The 18,572-nt window shown below is 33.7% G+C and overlaps 1 protein-coding gene across 2 annotated transcripts in view; it reads right to left on the bottom strand.

The window, feature by feature from the left end:
- The window catches only part of HGF (hepatocyte growth factor), a 75,349-nt gene that overhangs the window by 40,603 nt on the left and 16,174 nt on the right, over positions 1-18,572 (bottom strand). The window contains exons 6-8 of one of the 2 annotated variants that reach the window (XM_081286481.1): positions 16,132-16,274; positions 9,699-9,819; positions 8,075-8,193 (exon numbers count right to left, since the gene is read on the bottom strand). In XM_081286481.1, the coding sequence (XP_081142607.1) occupies positions 8,075-8,193; positions 9,699-9,819; positions 16,132-16,274 (383 nt within the window). The remainder of the gene's footprint in view (positions 1-8,074; positions 8,194-9,698; positions 9,820-16,131; positions 16,275-18,572) is intronic. The other variant, XM_081286482.1, reaches the window with a different exon arrangement.

Raw genomic sequence — 18,572 nt, 5'->3', positions numbered from 1 at the left:
GGAATGTGCTCATGCTGCCATGGCAAAGTACCACAGGCTTGGTAGTTCAGGCAACAGTTATCTATTTTCTCACGTTTTTGGAGACGGGGAAGTCTAACACCAAGGTGCTAGTCAACTGGATCCTCGTTTTCAGCTCTATTTCTGTCTTTCCTTGTCCTTACATGATGAAGAATCAGAGAAATATCTTTTCCTTCAGTATAAGGCCATATAAATCCTACCAAGTTAGGGCCCATCCTTATAATTATATTTAACACTAATTTCCTCTTAACATTCCAATATCAAAATATAATCACATTAGGACTAGGCTCAATATTTCAACTTCAGAGAAATACAAATCAGCCAATGGCTGATACAAATCAGCAATGCCTCCAATAAAAACCTTTGCTATAAAAGTTCTGCCTAGGACATACCTCTAAAATTGCTCTGGATACCTAAGTGTCTGAAACATTTAAAAAAAAAAAAAGGAAGGAGAAGAAACAAAGAGAGGTAAAATAAGACTTGTCTATTTTTGGTGGTTAAAAATAAAAGTTCATCAAGACAACAAGTAGCAAATGAATAACTAGCCCAGGAAAGCATAAAACCTAAGATGAGTTAAGGCAAGGGGAGAAAAGTTTGAAGCAAATCTTCCTTTCATTTTTCTGTAAGAAAATCAAGAATTTCAAAAGAAATACCATAAAATTTTTAAAAATGAAAAACCTCCAGGAAAGTAGCATTCATTCATTCAATAAATATTTATTGAACTCCCGTGATGCCTGAGGCAATTTGATACACACCAGAAGACCAAAAAAAAAAGAAAAAAAAATGGACACACTTGTTCTCTGTTGCAGCTTAAAATTTTTGGTGGTGAGGTCTGTTAGCCAAAAAAAAAAAAAAAAAAAAAAAATCTAAAAAAGATAAAATAAAAATAAATTTAAAATCAAGGCTCTGAGCAGTAAATGGGAGAGGTTTATATTATTATGAATATAAAACAATGGGTTTGACCAAGTCAGGTAGTTGAATTAAAAATTCCAATAATGGGGCTGGGATTGTAGCTCAGTGATAGAGTGCTTGCCTAGTATGTGTGAGGCACTGGGTTCAATTCTTAGCACTGCATATAAATAAGTAAAAATAAAGGTCTTTTGACAAATAAAACATAAAATCCAATAATGGAAGAAATGATAGGTAAGGTAAACTTTAAATAATAAGTAGCTGTATAGTAGGTGAGGAAGGGAGACAAAATTTTTCAAGGCAGAAGGGATAGCAAGGGTAAAGAAACTATAATGAGATCATGAAAAATATAAGTTATTGGAATAAAACCATTGTGGCTAGAAACAAAGCAAGAGAGCACAGAGAGAAAGGTGATGGTACATGAGGCCATCTGTAGATTAGAGATGTGGGAGAGCCATCAAAGTTTTGTCTTTTACCTGGAATCAAAGGAAATCACTGAAGTGTCTTTCGTAGTCATGTATGTTTGTGCGGTGTGTGCTAAGAATGAGGAATACTAGCATCAGATTTTTAAAATATCACTCTCTTTTCAGTGTGGAGAAGGGATGGGAGGGGAAAACAGAAGATATAGAGATAAGTCAACTCAGACGACTGTTCAAATATCCACAATGAAAACTAATACTCTCCTGCATAAAGGAGACAGTAATGACCTGAAATAGCCATTTTTGCAGGGTACTTACATAAAAGAAGAAATTGGCAGCTCTTGGTGATGGATTGAAGGTGAAAGAGCTACATCTAGTATTATTCTAGGCTTTTGGTTTTTAAGCAAGATAAATGGTGGTACCAATCATGCCAAAGAGAGTTTAAACAGCAGAGAAGACCTACTTTAGGATTATTGAATAAAATCAGAGAAGAAGGTAATGACAAAAGTTTCCAACCTGACAATTGCTGATAAGGGGAGATGGTGAAGAATTGAAGCAGTCAACAGGTGTTTCCTGATTTGTGTGCTCTAAGGGGACCATAGTAGCATTACTAGGTCTCATACCTAGCATAAAGCTGTTCCCAGAGAGTTTAGGGACACTTGAGCTTCCCAAATCCTTTCAGGGGCCTAAGAGATCAAAACTATCTCTATAATAATGTTAAGAAGTCATTTGTCCTTTATACAGTAGAGTTTCCAGGTATCATGTGATTTGTGCTATCCCAAAAGACTGAAAGACTGAAGGCAAAAGCAAATGTTAAGATACCCAGGAGTCTTCAATTAAAGATGACATTAAGAAATTTACAAAGATTCTGGATTTGCAAAAAACTTACAATGTCACGGTTAATAAATTAATATTTTTTGTTTCCATTTCAACTTCTAACATATTAACTATTGAGTCATATAATCAATTTGGGTTCCCAATAATGTTAAACAGTATACAGGTAACTTCAATCGAAGAAGTGTCTGAAATAATTTTTTTAAATAAATGAAATTTTCTAAGAGACATCAATCACAAGGGAGCTCTTCAATTGCCAGCGACCTATTATAGTTCACTTCAGAAAAACATAATTATTCTCCACAAATACTATTTCTCCCTTAAAAGTTGTCAACAAACAGCTATTTGGAATATGTACTAATTAGAGGGGAAAACCATAAGAAAATCAGTATTCCAAGAACCATAGAGGAGTTTAAATTTGTTGTGTTTGCAATATCTTAAAATTTCATCTTCTCAGAACCCTGTTAAAAGTTTTATATAGCTGAAATATTTGTGGCCTGCTGAAATTTGGGTCGATATCCCCTTTTCAGGAATCTAGCAAGAAGGAAAACTAAGAAGCCTGTGGCAATGCACCTTGGGACACACATGCAGACAATGAGCAACATTCATCCTTCAGTGGTTGTAAGATAGCAATTTCAGGGGCTGGGGTTGTGGCTCAACAGTAGAGCACTTGCCTCGCATGTGCGAGACCCTGGGTTCGATCCTCAGAACCACATAAAAAAATAATCAAGTGAAATAAAGGTGTTGTGTCCAACTACAACTAAAAAATAAATATCTTTTAAAAAGATAGCAATTTCAGTGATTATAAGAAGCTCAGAAGCAAAGTGATGGGAACAAATTTGTTGTTCAGTCTGCAGAAAAGCAATCAAGAGCAATATTCAAACTTGGATTATGAAAGGTATGACTATCTCATTATCAAGATTGTGTCAGCTTTTCTTTACTAGTTCTTGTTAAAGTTCTGAAATTCCAATTTTCTTATAGCCCTTGGTCCCTTTTGTACATTTCTATATCCCAAAGGTCTAGAAAATTGTTTGATCTGTAATGACTGCTCAGCAAATACTGATTGAATGGGTGCTCTGCAGAAAGGGACAAACCACCCTCTCCATGTTCTTTATGTTCTTGCGAGGGTCCCCTGCACAAGGTTCTTGCTGTCACTGTTTACTTTTCACATTCTATAACCTCACAGAGAAAAGTGAATCTCGATGTTCTATGTACACAGATGCCAAGCACCCCATCTCAATATAAGCACAATTAAACATTACATTTCCCCTCAAAACAATGTCTCTAATACATGCATCTATCCAATAACTTGGAAAATATTTTAAATTATTCTCCTTCCTTATTCATTTCCCATTATATCTAATTTGCCATTATATCTTCTACATTCTACCTCTTTAGTACTGTTCATATCCTTCCTCTTCTCATTTTTCTTACTGCTGACTGCCTTAATTTGTACTCTATTTCTTATTGACCTTTATTTTGTGTATTTTATGCTAGAGAGTCTTTCATTCCTCTCTTCATCTTAGTGCTCTGAAAGATTTTCATATATTGCAAGTAAACTTTAGAATTTCCTTTGACCACACATTTCTAAGAGATAAATGCATGCCTATGCATACACACACACACACACACACACACACACACACACACCACAAAAGCACATATGTGCATATTTGTAGATTCAAGTGGATAGAGTTATACAACTATTAGTGATTCATAATGACAAACAGCACAAATATATATTTAATGTATTTTCAAAGATATCTGTTTTAGTCCCTAATATTTTTATAACCCAGGGCAATGTACTATAGTAGAATTTGAGAGGAATGAGAACTCTCGCTTTATCCAGTAAAGCAGGAAAGCGCAATATGGATGGGAAAACAGGTGTTGAACTTTCAAAACTTCTGAGGAGCACATGCATCTCATGCTGAGGACTTTGGGAAATAATTCATATGTAGATGAAAAAGCTACATCATAGGTCCACACCACAAACCCTTGGAAGAGTCTTTTGTTCCCTGGGTTTCACATACATCAATTTGAGGACCACAATTCTACACCATAAGTCAGATGTGACCACTCCTCCTACTTATTCTCAGTGTTTCTCATGGCAACTTTTTGGCTACTCTTGGATCCTGCCCTGTCAATTTAGATTTTCTAATCATCTTCCAGTTTCTGTTGTTACCCTACAACCTACCCAACCTACCAATTATTTAAGATAGTTGCCATATCTTAAATACCATGAGGCAAAAAATTCTACCTATTCTTTACTATTCACAACCATTTTGTAGAATCAAAATAAGAATTACTGACACTCAATGTGAAGCACCCTTTTTGTAAATAAAATCACCTTATTTTTAAAATAAATGGTAACAAATTATGAGTCAAAAGTTTTAAAACCCCTCTTCAACTTTCAAGAGAAAAAGTGAAATAATTAGCAACTCTATTATTTTCTTCAAACATATTGAAAACCCAGAATGAGTTTAGCTAGTCCAGACTAAGTGACAACCTGAATGTTGTTTCAAGAATTTAATAATACAAAATAATCAGTTGCAATCAGATAACCAATTGTCTGTTACAATTGGTCCCCAAGATCCCCACCCACTGGCATGTGTGTTCTGTGTAATCACCTCCCCTTGAGTGTGGATGATATTTGTGAATACCAAAAGACTAAATACAAGGAGACTCATCATTAGATTTATTTACACCAACACAGGTGAAGAAATTTTGCATGTATAATTATAGTTGCTATAAATTGATTTTTACATTAATCAAAAGGGATACTAAACTATGTGAGCCTAACCTAATCAGGTGAGCTTTTTGGGGGAAAAAGAGTTTATAGAGGTCAGAAGCCCAAGGCACTGGAGATAATATCCTTTTTGCCTTGAAGAAGTAAACTGACATATTGCAGAAAGGGTCACGTGTCAGGGAATGTTGGGAAGTTTCTAGAGAGTACAGGCTTTGTGCATCCTTACATCCACAAGAGGCTGAATTGTGCCAAAAATCAGTGAACTTGAAATGAGATGCTGAGTCTTAGATGGGCTCACATGTCCAGTAAACACCTTGATTTTGACCTTGCAAGACCTGAACAGAGAATCCACTTGAGTTGTCACTGAATGCCAGACCCATAAATGCAATATTATAATAAAGCTAAGTTGTTTTAAGACTCTTAAGCTTTTGGTAATTTATCACTACATAAATCTAACACATGATTGAAACCACCACCAAATTTCTCAGTTTTGTACTAGAGGATTTATTACATATGCAAGCCAAAACATTTGAAAAACTATTCATAAAATGTTCTCTCTCCTACTTAAAAAAAACAAGAATGGAACCACCATATGACTCATTTATCCCACCCCTCAATATTCATCCAAAAGAACTAAAATCAGCATGCTATAATGATACAGCCACTACAATGTTTATAGTAGCACAATTCACAGTAGCCAAATTATAGAATCAACTCAGATGCCCATCAGTAGATGAGCAGATCAAGTAAATATGGCATGTATACACACACACACACACACACATGTACACACACACACACACACAATGGAGTTTTACACAGGCATAAAGAAGAATGAAATATTTGCATTTGCTGATAAATGGATGGATGGAAATGGAGAAAATCATACTAAGTATAATAAGCCAAACTCAGAAAATCAAGCGTCAAATGTTTTCTTGCTTTTGTGGAAGCCAGAGCACAGTAGGGAAAGAACAAAAGGGGAGGAAATTGAACATCCTAAAGTTAGAGGGAAGATCAGTGGAGTAGAAGTGGGAGAACAAGAGGGAGGGAGGATGGATGGGAAAGGGAAAGAAACAATGGAACAAATTTAACAAAATCATGTTATATGTATATATAAATGTATCAAAGGTAATTTCACCTTTATGTATATGTAGAAATTATGAAGCAAAATAAATCAATAAAGGAGTGAAAGGAAGATCAGTAGAAGAGAGCAAATAATGGGAAGGAGGAGAAGCAGAAATGGGGAGAATGAGTATTATGATCAAATGTATAATTTAGCAAAATGAACCCCCAAACTATGTGTAATTATAATACTTTTAAAAAACTTATCTCTCAGAATTTCTAGAATGTCAAGTTTATTTTAATATTTTAATAATAGCCTTTCCAATCTCTAAATGAGCCATCAAATAATTCTTAAACTAAAAGTTGTCCTTCAATAAATAAATCTTTAAACATTTTCAAAGCTCAGAATATTACTTTAATTTGGAAGACATAGGTTTGGCTCACAAATCCTAATATTATTTTATTAGAAGTAACATCCTAAAAGCACCACACTCTACTTAACACAGCCATCAGAATTATTACATGTTACTTACATAATTCACCAATTCCCCTTTAGACAGAAAAGAAACTTATTTAATATTTAGGAAGTGTCAGATTCATTTTCTTTTTTTATTTCCCAATTTCTTTTAAAAAATATCTGAAGGATTCATTGAGAACCAAAGAGAAGGGCAATATGGACATCTTTGTTAATACAATCATGCTATAGGGTGAACATGCATGTGAACATGTGTGTGTATTCTTATCTTATTATATACAAGAGTTATAAGAGTACCAAACACATACACACACACACACACACACACATACACACACACACAGAGAGAGAGAGGTGGGGGGGGACAGCTGGTTTATTGAACCTAACTGACTCAGAATGACAGAAAAACTAATATGATTAAACAAGTCAATGAGTGGAATGAACTCGATCTATACAGAGCAACACTGTCACCAAGTCATCTTTTTTTTTTTTTTTTTTTAAGGACAAAACAGATGATTCGGTTTCCCTGGAACATTTTGTTTCATTCTGAGAGGTTTTCAGATTCTGCAGCTATTTCACATATGCCATGCACATCGCCTTTCTGTGGTCTTTATGAGTTGCCCAAAACATTTCCATTTATTAGTAGTGCTAAAGAGAGATTCACCTTGACAGCACAATAGCGCGAATGATATTGAGTTACGTTTCTTCAGAATACTAACCACATCAGGCTGCTACAGGGAAATATGCAAATATCTGTCCATGTTCTCATAACTGTGTTACTTATGGTCCCTGACCTTGTGTTGCTGATATTTATCTCTCTATATGATGCCTATATGCAATGTTATCATGCCAACTTAAGCATTATCACATCTTAATACATTTATACAGCTCTATTGATCTTAAAGCTTTTAGGTTCTAGTTGAAAAGATAAGAGCTCTATTCGTGAAAACAAACAAACAAAAAATAAGTCTATATCTAATTAGTCTCCAGTATAATTTCAAAGATCAAAAACATGGGAGTTAGCCATGAAAGAGAGGACTACATATCTAAAGTTAAAGGGACAGGAAGGCTAGGAAAACTAAGTTTTGGGCATAAATTCAGGAGAGCTGGATAAATTTCTGCAGTTAAACTCAGCTTTCCTCATTGCCACCTTTGTCATTCACCAAAAGGATCACAGCCAGTGGACAACTAATGTTCCTGTCTCTGGGGAGAAAAGGGAGGGAAAGGATCCAGGATCCAGGACTAGAAGGTAAGAATCAAAGTTCCAACTTTTAGTATCCCAGTGACTTTACAATGTTCTGCATATTCCCTGGTCTTTTTCTCCACTATTTTTGTTGTTGTTGTTGTTTTCTTGATAACATTAGAATGTTTACATTTTTACCATATGTACAAATACTTTTTTTTAAATATATGTGTGCATTTATGTATGAACCCCTTCCAAAATAACAACTCTTTGAAAATTCAAAAGATTGGGTAGGAGTATATAACACATTCTTAAAATATTAAAACCTGCATCAAGTCAAATACTTGTTAACCTGTCTCACTAATAATCGCCTGCTTAGATCCAGTCTGTGAGAGGAAAAGGAAGCAATAAATTTGACCCTAACTTACCACACATTTTAATTGCACAGTACTCCCAAGGGGTGTCAGGGTCAAGAGTATAGCACCACGGCCTCGGCTTGCCATCAGGGTTGCGGCAATAATTATCATCAAAGCCCTTGTCGGGGTATCTGCAAACCACACCGAGAAAAGTGTCACGTAAATCTGCCTGGGAACACACCTAGCCTTCAGCTCACAAGATAACTTTCTACTTAGTTTGGATAATACTAGCTAGGGAAAGTTCCAGTTTTTCATCTTTTGCTTTATAGGGACTGCTGATCATTAACAATTGAATCTACCTGCATATTCCACTAAGAATAGAGTATCATCCTCTGTGCTAATAAGTTAGATCCATTTGGTATACCTGTCCACCAATTCGGATTCCAACTGAATCCCTTTCTCATACAGCCCAATTAAGAAACAGACTGCAAAAAACATGACCGCATATAGAATGCTCATTAAGAAAACAGGTCCTCCTCTAGGGCTTAAAGTTCAATTGGAAGTTTGGTTTCAATTGCTCTGTTACTAATGATAGCTCAGTTTTAAAATGGAGCTGTTCTAGGTCATGCCCTCAACTCCACCAGGGCAAGAGACAAACTCCATCACACCACTTTCTCCACATCCCACCTCCCTTTAAATTAACAGAGTCCTGAATTGGTAACCTGATTTTAATTGCTACCACATCCCTTCTGCTCTAACTTAAAAGAAAAGACATGCATTTAAAAAAAAAATCAAGAGTTTTAATTTCATTTAAAAGAACGAGGCAAAAACTAACAACAATCACTACAAAAAAAAAAAAAATAGAAGAAGAGAGTAAAAATACCTTGTAACAATTTCCAAAGGAAGGTAGGGATGCTTTTTCTTTGCAATATTTATATATTTATTCTTTCTAGTAAAAATAAAGAATTTATTTTTCTTTTCTTTTGTTTTTTCCACTTCATTTCATGTGAAATGAACTAGCAAAAGACATAATCTGTTGTTGTTTTCAACTATAAGTTCAAAACCTTCTCCTGGAAAAAGCTGGCCCTGTCCGCCATTTTTAAATACATCAGGATAAAACAGCTAATGCATTATTGGCACTAGTTTTCATTCACTTTTTAGAGACATCTCCTAAGTTCAGGTGTCACTCATATGACCCACAGAATGTAAGTCTCTGAAGATGCAGCTCTGGAAGGATATTTGCTTGCATTTAGGAGTAATTAGTGCTTTCATGGTTTGCGCCTATCAAAGTGGTCATCACTGAAGTGGCTCTGTCTTTTGTCTTTCTTTTTTCTTTTTTTCTTTCTTTTTGCTAAAGAAAGCTCTGTTATTGCTTCTACTTTGTACCTGACTATATAGTCTTGTGTCCAAAACCTTCTTGATTTTAGAGACTCAACTAGTCAGTCAAGACCAATAAAAAGCATACCTAATATTCTCATATACCTCATCATAAATCCTTTTTCCCCAAAAGACACCTCTCCCAAATATTCAGCTTCAACAACACTTTCAGAAAAAGACCATATGTTCAGGGAGTTCTGAAGTATGTTCAAGCCCCATCATTAAAACATCATACAAAGAGTTTTCATGGAATCTTATCATGAAACAAATAACAGTTTATACAGAGATTCGTGGGAAGCAAGATTCATTGGTATTTTACCTTTCGGGCAAGAATTTGTGTCGGTGTGGTGTCTGATGATCCCAGCGCTGACAAATCTTGCCTGATTCTGTATGATCCATGGGACCTCGATAGCTTTCCCCATTGCAGGTCATGCATTCAACTAATAAAATTAAAGTATGGCATGTTAATTGTTTCTGACAGCAAACTCAAGAACACCACTGTTTCATTTAAAGAACAGCAAATCAATTTCTCAGCAAACAAATTTTTAGACAACCCTACAAACCACCCTAATTTTAAATTAGGGACTAATGTCCATAAATAGTGGCATAAAATACATGCTATGGAACTCATTATATAGTTTAAGTATGTTAGTCTCATACAGATTCACCTGAGGGCCAGGATGCTAACTGTAAAATTTTTCAGTAACTGTCCAATTGTATGTCAATACAAAGAGACCAAAAATATAAGATGGACAATTGGAAATTTTTCTCTTTTTTGGTCTAAAATGCAAGGATCTTGGTGTCTCTATTTTTAGCACAATAGTGTTCCTCTCTCAACTCACCCTTCAAATACACATATAGTAATTGCACCATTCAAAATGAGTACATGGTATTTTCTTATGGTTAATTCAATAATCAGGAACCAATGTATTTAAGGAACCAGTTGCAGACAGAAATTGGGTGCAATTCAAAGGACACAGATTAGAAAGAACAAAGAAAGAGAAAGAAAGAAAGAAAGAAAGAAGTCACAGATCTTTTCTGTTAGTGAACATCCATGTTATGTTGGCTGGGCAAGCTCACATTCTTATCCAGCACAGGATAGAAAATGACCTGCTATTGAACTCCTTGTACCCACTCTTTTTAAAATGTATAAGCTGATCTAATTATGCAGGATCTTACTGATGATTTTGTGAGGTTAATTAATTGTTCTCTTCTGGCTGGTCTCTTAGGTCACAATGAAAACTCTGAATCACATCAACTAGCTGAAAATGAGACTTCACAAACAGAAGGTTGATTTGTAGCAAGGCACGCATCCTGCAAAATAAATCATTGCTTGGCTCTCCTACGAATCCGGCAAATTTCCCCAGACACATCATTTGTATCTTGTGATTACTGATCATCTAACTTTAGTTGAAGTGGGGAAAGATATCAATGTTTAGTTTTATCCACTGGAATCTAGCCTAATGGATATTGGTAGTAATTTGGAATATAATATTAGAACCATCACTTTTGAACCTCTCATTTTTACAACATAGAAGGACATTAACTATTAACTTTCTGAAACACATGATCTATCTATTGACTTGATCCATTTACTTCTTTTCATGCAGGTTAATTCACAAACTAAGACAAGGGATCTATTCAGCTTCCCCTCATTTGATACTGTGATTCCCCAGAATACACTCAATAAGTAAATCAAAGGGGTTCAAGAGCATATTGACAAGGATGCTCAGGTTAGCCAAAGTCAATTCCTCATTGAAATGCTCAGAATAGGTTATACATCATCACATTTCAGCTTTTCATTTGAATGGACTGTAGATTTATTTGGTGCCCCTTAAAAAAAAGAATTCATGATTTGATATCTTCAATGAAAAGGATGAAGCATTTATCATAGTTGTTTGCTCCTTTGTACTGAATTAAAAAGTAGGATAGCTATGGTCATTCATAAAGGTAAGCATCCAAATGTCTAATTTCTACTCTTCAATAACACTCAAGAATCAGAATATATCTATTATATTTCCTTCAGCAACTGCATTTTGTAATAGTATATATCCTTCTAATGAGAGACAATAGAGTTATTTTCTGGGAAGCAATACTATGAACATTATTATAAAACACTCTTCTCAGACTTGTTGAATTTTATTGGTCTTAGGAAAAGGTAGCTACACAAATTAAACAGATGATTCCATAAGATGACTATTTTCTAGAATGAGTGTGGTAGGTCAATTCTTCTCCAAACATTAATGTGCATAAAAATATCCTTCAAATATTGTTAAAAAGGAAACTCTAACTCAGTGATTCTGGATTGGGCATTAATAATAAGCTATCAGGGGATGCTAATGCTGCTGGTACTTGGGCCCTCATTTTAAGTAGCAATTTTGTAGATACTGTGATCTCTTCTAAAGTTCTAAGTCTTCGGTGGCATTGGATTTTTAAGAGAGACTGAATTTTACTTGGATCTTGAAAGATAGATGAGAGCTGGATAAGGAATAAAGGAAAAATTGCAATAAAATGGTATGAAAACATGAACTAGTATGTTCTGTTTGTAATAAAGTGAACAGAGAGTTATGGCTGTGGTTATTGGCCCAATGAGATAAAAAATAATAAATACAAGTTAGCAAAAATAATTAGATTTTGGAAGGCAATGAAAGTTGTAAGAGTAGCAATTAAATGTGTCCTATGATAGAACTGAGATGCTAAAATATGCATCATTTTGATTACTTATTATATACTGCTAACATGTAAGATATCCTTTGATTGCTACAATGAAGAAAATACAACTCAAATTTTAAGAGACTTACCTAAAATATAAAATGTCAACCCTGTGTCTGGAACACAGGTCTTCTGACCCACACAGTCTACAGTTCTTTCCATTGTCCCAATTTTCCTTTTGTTCTATATACTTTTACACGTTTCTGAAAAAGTCTAACTGGCCATATTTTAAGATAAACTGATAATTTAGGAAGTCAATATTCTTCCCTTATTCAAAATTATCTCCATTAGCTTCTGCCTTATTCTTTAGAAGAGTAGGTTACCCTCCTGTTGAATTCTCACCTATTGGAGGATAGAGAAAAAAGGCCATGGGAGAGCAACTAGATTGGTCAACTTATACTAGGTAAGTAACCAGAAAATTTGCCTTTTTTTACTATTGAATTAAACTCTCAGGTTAATAAAAAAAAATTACTCAAGAAGGCCAAAATTCTGAACTTAGTTTTCAACCTTTGCAAATTCTAAGAATCTTATAAGTTTTCACAGCTCACAATCAAAACAGTATAGGTGGAAACCAAGTCCACATACCCAAGCAAACAGGTGAAAGTATGAATTATGCAATGGTGCAAGGGGGTTGAGGATTGTCCTTGGACCCTGTCTGTCACTGCCAGTTCATTATTTAATCATTCCAGAAAGTTCTTCCCCTTAAAAAATAAAGATAAAAGCAAAGTACTATCCTAGATCACATAAACTATTCTTCAGTTCAATAGTCTAAGAATGGTTCTGACCTAAATAATAGTAGAAAACTATAAAAACTACACATAAATTGTAATATAATCAGGATTAATTTAACATCTTTATCATCATACCAACCCAAGAAAAATTGTGTACTGTTTTCCTTAATCATAAAACCTCATGTGTTGTGAGTTTTTAGAGTAAAACAATTATTCAAAGTATCTGGATCTATTTTGAGTCACTGTTTATTTTATTCCAGTAAATGTACTCCCTCAGAAAAATCCATACATGCAATTTCTTCAGCAAAACTGAATGATTAAAATATGAATAGTTTCACAAATTCACACTTACAGAAAATTGTTTTATTTAAGTCTATTTCTTAAGGTTTTTTCCACATGGGATATGAAATTATACACATAAAGTTATTTTAGTGTTGTTTGGGATTTTAAAGTATTTTAAAAATAATGATTAAGATTTATTTAAAATATATTTAATTGAGTACATGACAATCACTAAATATGACATTTGTTCCAGTGACTGATGAGCATTTTAAATCCCAAATACTAAAACAATAAATGGAATTTTATGTACCTCAACCTTCTATACTTTTAAATTATGCATTTATTGGTAGTATTTTCTTTACATAATTGTGTAATGTTTTTTCTTATGTTGGCATATAAAATTATATATATATATATATACACATATATATATATATATTATCACTTATGATGTTTTAAAGCATGTATACATTGTAGATGGACTAAAAGCAATTAATTAACATATGTTTTAGCTCAGTTATTGCTTTTGTGCTAAGAACATTTAAAACTCAATCTTCGTTTTTCAAGAATATAACACATTATTATTAACCCTAGTAACCATGTTATACAATAGATTCTTTGAACTTACTCCTTCTTTGTGAGAGATGCTAAATGTGAAAAAGAAGTTATTTTTGAGTGATTAATATATTTCAGCTTTAAACTGTATGAAAATAATATCAAACAAGATATCATATAATTATTTTATGAACCAAAATTCTAGCCAAATTTCAGACAATCACTCAATCAAGAGTTTAATATAATTACAAAAAATCTAAATATACATACTCTTCTATATATTTTTAATAGTCCAAAAGTTTACCATTTTTTCCTCTGTAATTTTAAATATACAAAATGAGGATTACTACCTAATTCATAATCTTTAATACTTGCCAGTTAATATCCATAGATAGAAATGGACCACCCATTATACTATTTAAGCATTTCAGATTGTGAGATTTCTCCATCATATATGTATTTAGTAGACATTTACATCACATCTGCATTCTTTTTTCTATTTTTTTACCCATTTTATAAATAGCTCTTTTTCTCTTTGAATGTATTGACAATGCTGCTTATTTTGAATCCTCTTCATTAAAATCCTACTAACACATTGCTTAATTTAAGCTTGAATTTTATATATGATTCAGTTCACATTCCCTGAAATATGTTTAGCCTACAGGGCAGGTGTCGATTCATTTCCCCTGAAAGAAGGCTATTCCATTGTCAGACCTCTAATTGTTTCCAGAAAGAGCATATCTGCAACCGTTAGTGAGGGGGTGACTGAAAACGTGATGGACCTTTAATACAAAAGAGCAATGCCCTTTTCTGGGGAGGTTGGATGACCTCAAATTATTAAAGGATATTACAGAATTACATTCTAATAAGGGTAACTGAAAATAGGAGTTTAAAAATTACTTATTTTATAACACTTTTATTCTCCATCACCTCTTCATCAAGATCTACATCAGTGTATTCTGATAAAGGTTTTTCTTATCAACCAGGGGTTGAAAATCTCATTCCCACAGGACTAGGCAGGTAATATACATGCTAAACTGTATAAAGTTTGATCAAATGACCTACCTTTGAAAACACTTTAACAGGTCAAAAAAATTTTAGATAAATAAACAAAACTCCTTGCCAATGATTTTTCAATCTCTGTGACAGTGGAGATTCCCCTAAAATAGGATTTTTTTTCTTCCATGTGCAAATTTAAGACAAATATTAATTACAACTTATTCATACAAAACAGACTTGTTCACAATGTTATCACAGATAAGTTTATTATTTTTAAAAGAAAAGAAAACAATGAAGAAGTTATATAGAACAGATTATGACATGGAATAAAAAGTAAGAATTTACAAACAGATGAAACTGGCTCCACCACATGAAGTCAAGGATTATAAATTAACTAATAACAAAAAACACATTTGCCTTCTCTGTGACAATTAGCTAACAATGTCCTTTACTTGTTATTTGATATATATAAACCTAATATAAAAGGATGCTCATGGAGGATATATTTTCAAAAAAATATTTGGTTAATAAACAGGTAAAATATCTTATTATAAAAATTGGTCAGTATTCCAGCAGTCCCTTCCCCTCCCCCAAGGACTTCAAAATCCTAATGAACTTTTAAAATAATTTATCCATATCTCATTTGGATTTGGAGAATTATAGATTTTTGACAGAGTTGAAAAACCCAGCTATTTGGTAGCCAAATGACTAAGAAAACTGAAACCACATACAATACTGAAATGGTTATTATTCCATCTTGTCAGTCACTCAAGTTTCCACTGAAATTGTAAAAATAGTACTCTTTATGCTGTGAGAATTTGGTTAAAAAAAAAAACAACAATATAGACATGGGTTTAGGGTACCTGACTTCAAGAAAATTTGGGGCCCACTGCTTCCATCTCTTCAGATACTATTCTGAGTGGCACTCAGTCCCAGTCTGTGTCCAATTTGGTTCTAGTCACATTTTCATTAAATGAAATGTACACAAGGGTTTCAAACTTTCATTCCACTGAGCCCCTGTTATATTCTCCTCTGGGTACGCAGACCTTGGACATACCACATCAGAGCAGCTTTGACCAAATCTAGACAGAAGCAATGCTGGATGAACAAACCTACCATTACTGCTAAAGAGCTAATTTCATTCAGCTCCTTTCAGGTGATCCATGAAAGCAGAGTTGGAGGTAGGTGAGCTTAAGACAGCAGGTAAGTAAGCCCACTTTTAACTTTTTCCCCAAAGGGATATCTCAGGCTGACATTTAAATTCAAATGGATAGCTTGCTCCATTATTGTGCAGTAATCTGGTAATCATCAGATTGTAAAACATTGTGTAAGAATGCTCAAATAATTATCTATGGTTGCATTTGAACGAACAAGATGTTTATTTGTAATTGATTTGCTCCTATTAAGCTTTAATGTGAGTTACAGTTCTACACAGGGGAATAGAGTTCCCACACGGCATTCAGGTTCATTTACCTTCTGAACACTGAGGAATGTCACAGACTTCGTAGCGTACCTCTGGATTGCTTGTGAAACACCATGGTCCCCCTTCTTCCCCTCGAGGATTTCGACAGTAGTTTTCCTGTAGGTCTTTACCCCGATAGCTCGAAGGCAAAAAGCTAGTTTTAAAATGATAATCATTACAGTATAAGAGCATGCAACTTTATGTTTGGCCTATTAATTTTATGAATTAATAGTAAGCTTTTTCTGAAAGTAAAGAAACCCTTAAGTCTCTTATGTATACTTTCATATATCTTAAATTCTGTCATTTCCATATATTCATAAAATACTTGAATTTTATTAAAGTTTTCCTTACTGAACTTCCATATTCAACATCAAGAATTATTAGTATCTGGATTTTCTAAGCTGCAAATACTCAAGCATGTAATTGGTGTATCATAAAAATACAATTCCGAAGCTCCACTGGAAGACAGCAAGTGCTTGGGCAAGGCCACCAAAGAGAGAACTGAGAAATCACTGCAATCATCTTCGACATCTCACCATTACCCTGCTTATGCAAGGTCCTTAGCTGTCTGATCACTGCTTTTCTTTTGAGGACTAGCGCCCCCTTCTATACAATTGAGAAACAGATTGATGAAATAACATGAAAAAAGAATACAAAACTGAATCAAATCTGGGCTCTAATGTCAGCTCTTTCTCTTACTAACTGTGACACTCAGCAAGAAAGGCAACCTCTCCCAGCCTGTTAGTTTTACTATGTACACACTGAGTACAAACATAACCTATAACTTTATGTGGTTGTTTTAAGATGTTCAAAGGATGATGGAGTAATTGATAGTTGAGAAATGCAGCCTATGATTAAGCACATTCAACCTTGTAGTCACTATGATGTCATAATAAAGAACACAATTGCTTATTCTCTTCAAAAATTTTATAGTATTGATTATAACTGGGACTTGTTGTTCCCAGATATAACTTCTAATAGTAAGCTATTGGGTGCTGTAACTTCAGTACATTACCTTCACCTAAAATTTCTAGTGCCTTTGTGATAGTTTTGTTACCAGAATAAAGTATTCCAACACATCAGAACAGGCCAAAGCCTATATATTCTTTTTGTATTGCTCATGGAATTGGACTCAATGATGATACATTTGTCTGCTAGGCTGCACAGAAAAATCATTAATAAAGGAATATACATCTGTAGATTATACCAGTAAAAAGTTTTTTTTTTGAAAATCATCTCTCATTTTCACCTTTATATTGTGTATTTGCTAAAAAAAATTATTTCTGCTTTGCTGATCTCAGAATCTCAGAATTCCACATGTACTTAAAGTCCAAGGATTTCAATCTCTCAATAAATAAGATTCAAATGTGTTCCCTACTCAGTGAAAGTTCTAATTATGAAATGGATATGCTAATTACCTTTGGCTGGTCATTAGCCAATATATACATGCATCATCATGTTTCATCCCATAAACACACAGACATTATGTGTCAATCAAAAAGAAAAAAAATCATTTTTTAATGTTATGACACAGAATGTATGCAGGCCTAGGTCAGGTACCAAGCGATGTTTTGCAATAAAATTATTTTATTTAGACATGAATGTACATACACCAGAGTCAAGTCCTCTGAAAATATAAATTAGTGCTCAAAAAGAAATAGCCTATTCTAAAGGACTTATCATTGAGTCAACATTTTCAATGAACCAAATTAAATATTATAAACACTATGCAACTCCAAAGTGTCTTTAGATAGTTTATAGCCTTACTTCACTAACATTAGATGTGTGCAGAAATAAAAATAAAACATTAGGTCGTAATTAAAGCTCATCATAATTTCACAGTGGTTTCTAACAGTTATTAATTTAAAAAAAACTTTTTTTATTGTCTTAGCTCCATCATTCCAGAATATTTTTTTAGTCTATCTTTTCTTGTTTGTGACACCCTGAAATTATTTTCTTTCATTTTTTGGCCTATCCTCAAATTGTTATAGAAAATTTATATAATACTCATTTTTTTTGACAATCAAAACTGACTTTTGCTTTCTTATATTCATGAAGTCAAACTTACTTACGAAAATTCTACCAAAACTCTATAATATATAAAAAGTAGAGTGGTAAGAATAAGTAGTTATTATCACAAAACCATATTGTTGCCTCATATATTTCACCTGACTAGTGTATGACATGGTCCTTAAATAATTTATCTATTGTTTTAATTTCTTCATTTAAAGGATAAATGGGACGAGCAAAACTACTATATGTTGCATTTCTGTCCTTTTTAAATTAAGTTTAGTGGCTTTAGCACACATTCAATACACACATATTCAATATCCACAGTTTAAAGAGAATTTTTAAATCCATGCATGCACACACACACAGAGAGAGAGAGAGAGAGAGAGAGAGAGAGAGAGAGAAATACATATGCATCTTTCTAGTGGATTTGCAAAGTCAA

This window comes from Spermophilus citellus (assembly GCF_964194105.1).
Source record: "Spermophilus citellus genome assembly, chromosome: 3".
Classification (NCBI taxonomy): domain Eukaryota; kingdom Metazoa; phylum Chordata; class Mammalia; order Rodentia; family Sciuridae; genus Spermophilus; species Spermophilus citellus.
Note: the sequence above shows the minus strand (reverse complement) of the source record. Positions and strands in the feature narration are given on the sequence as shown.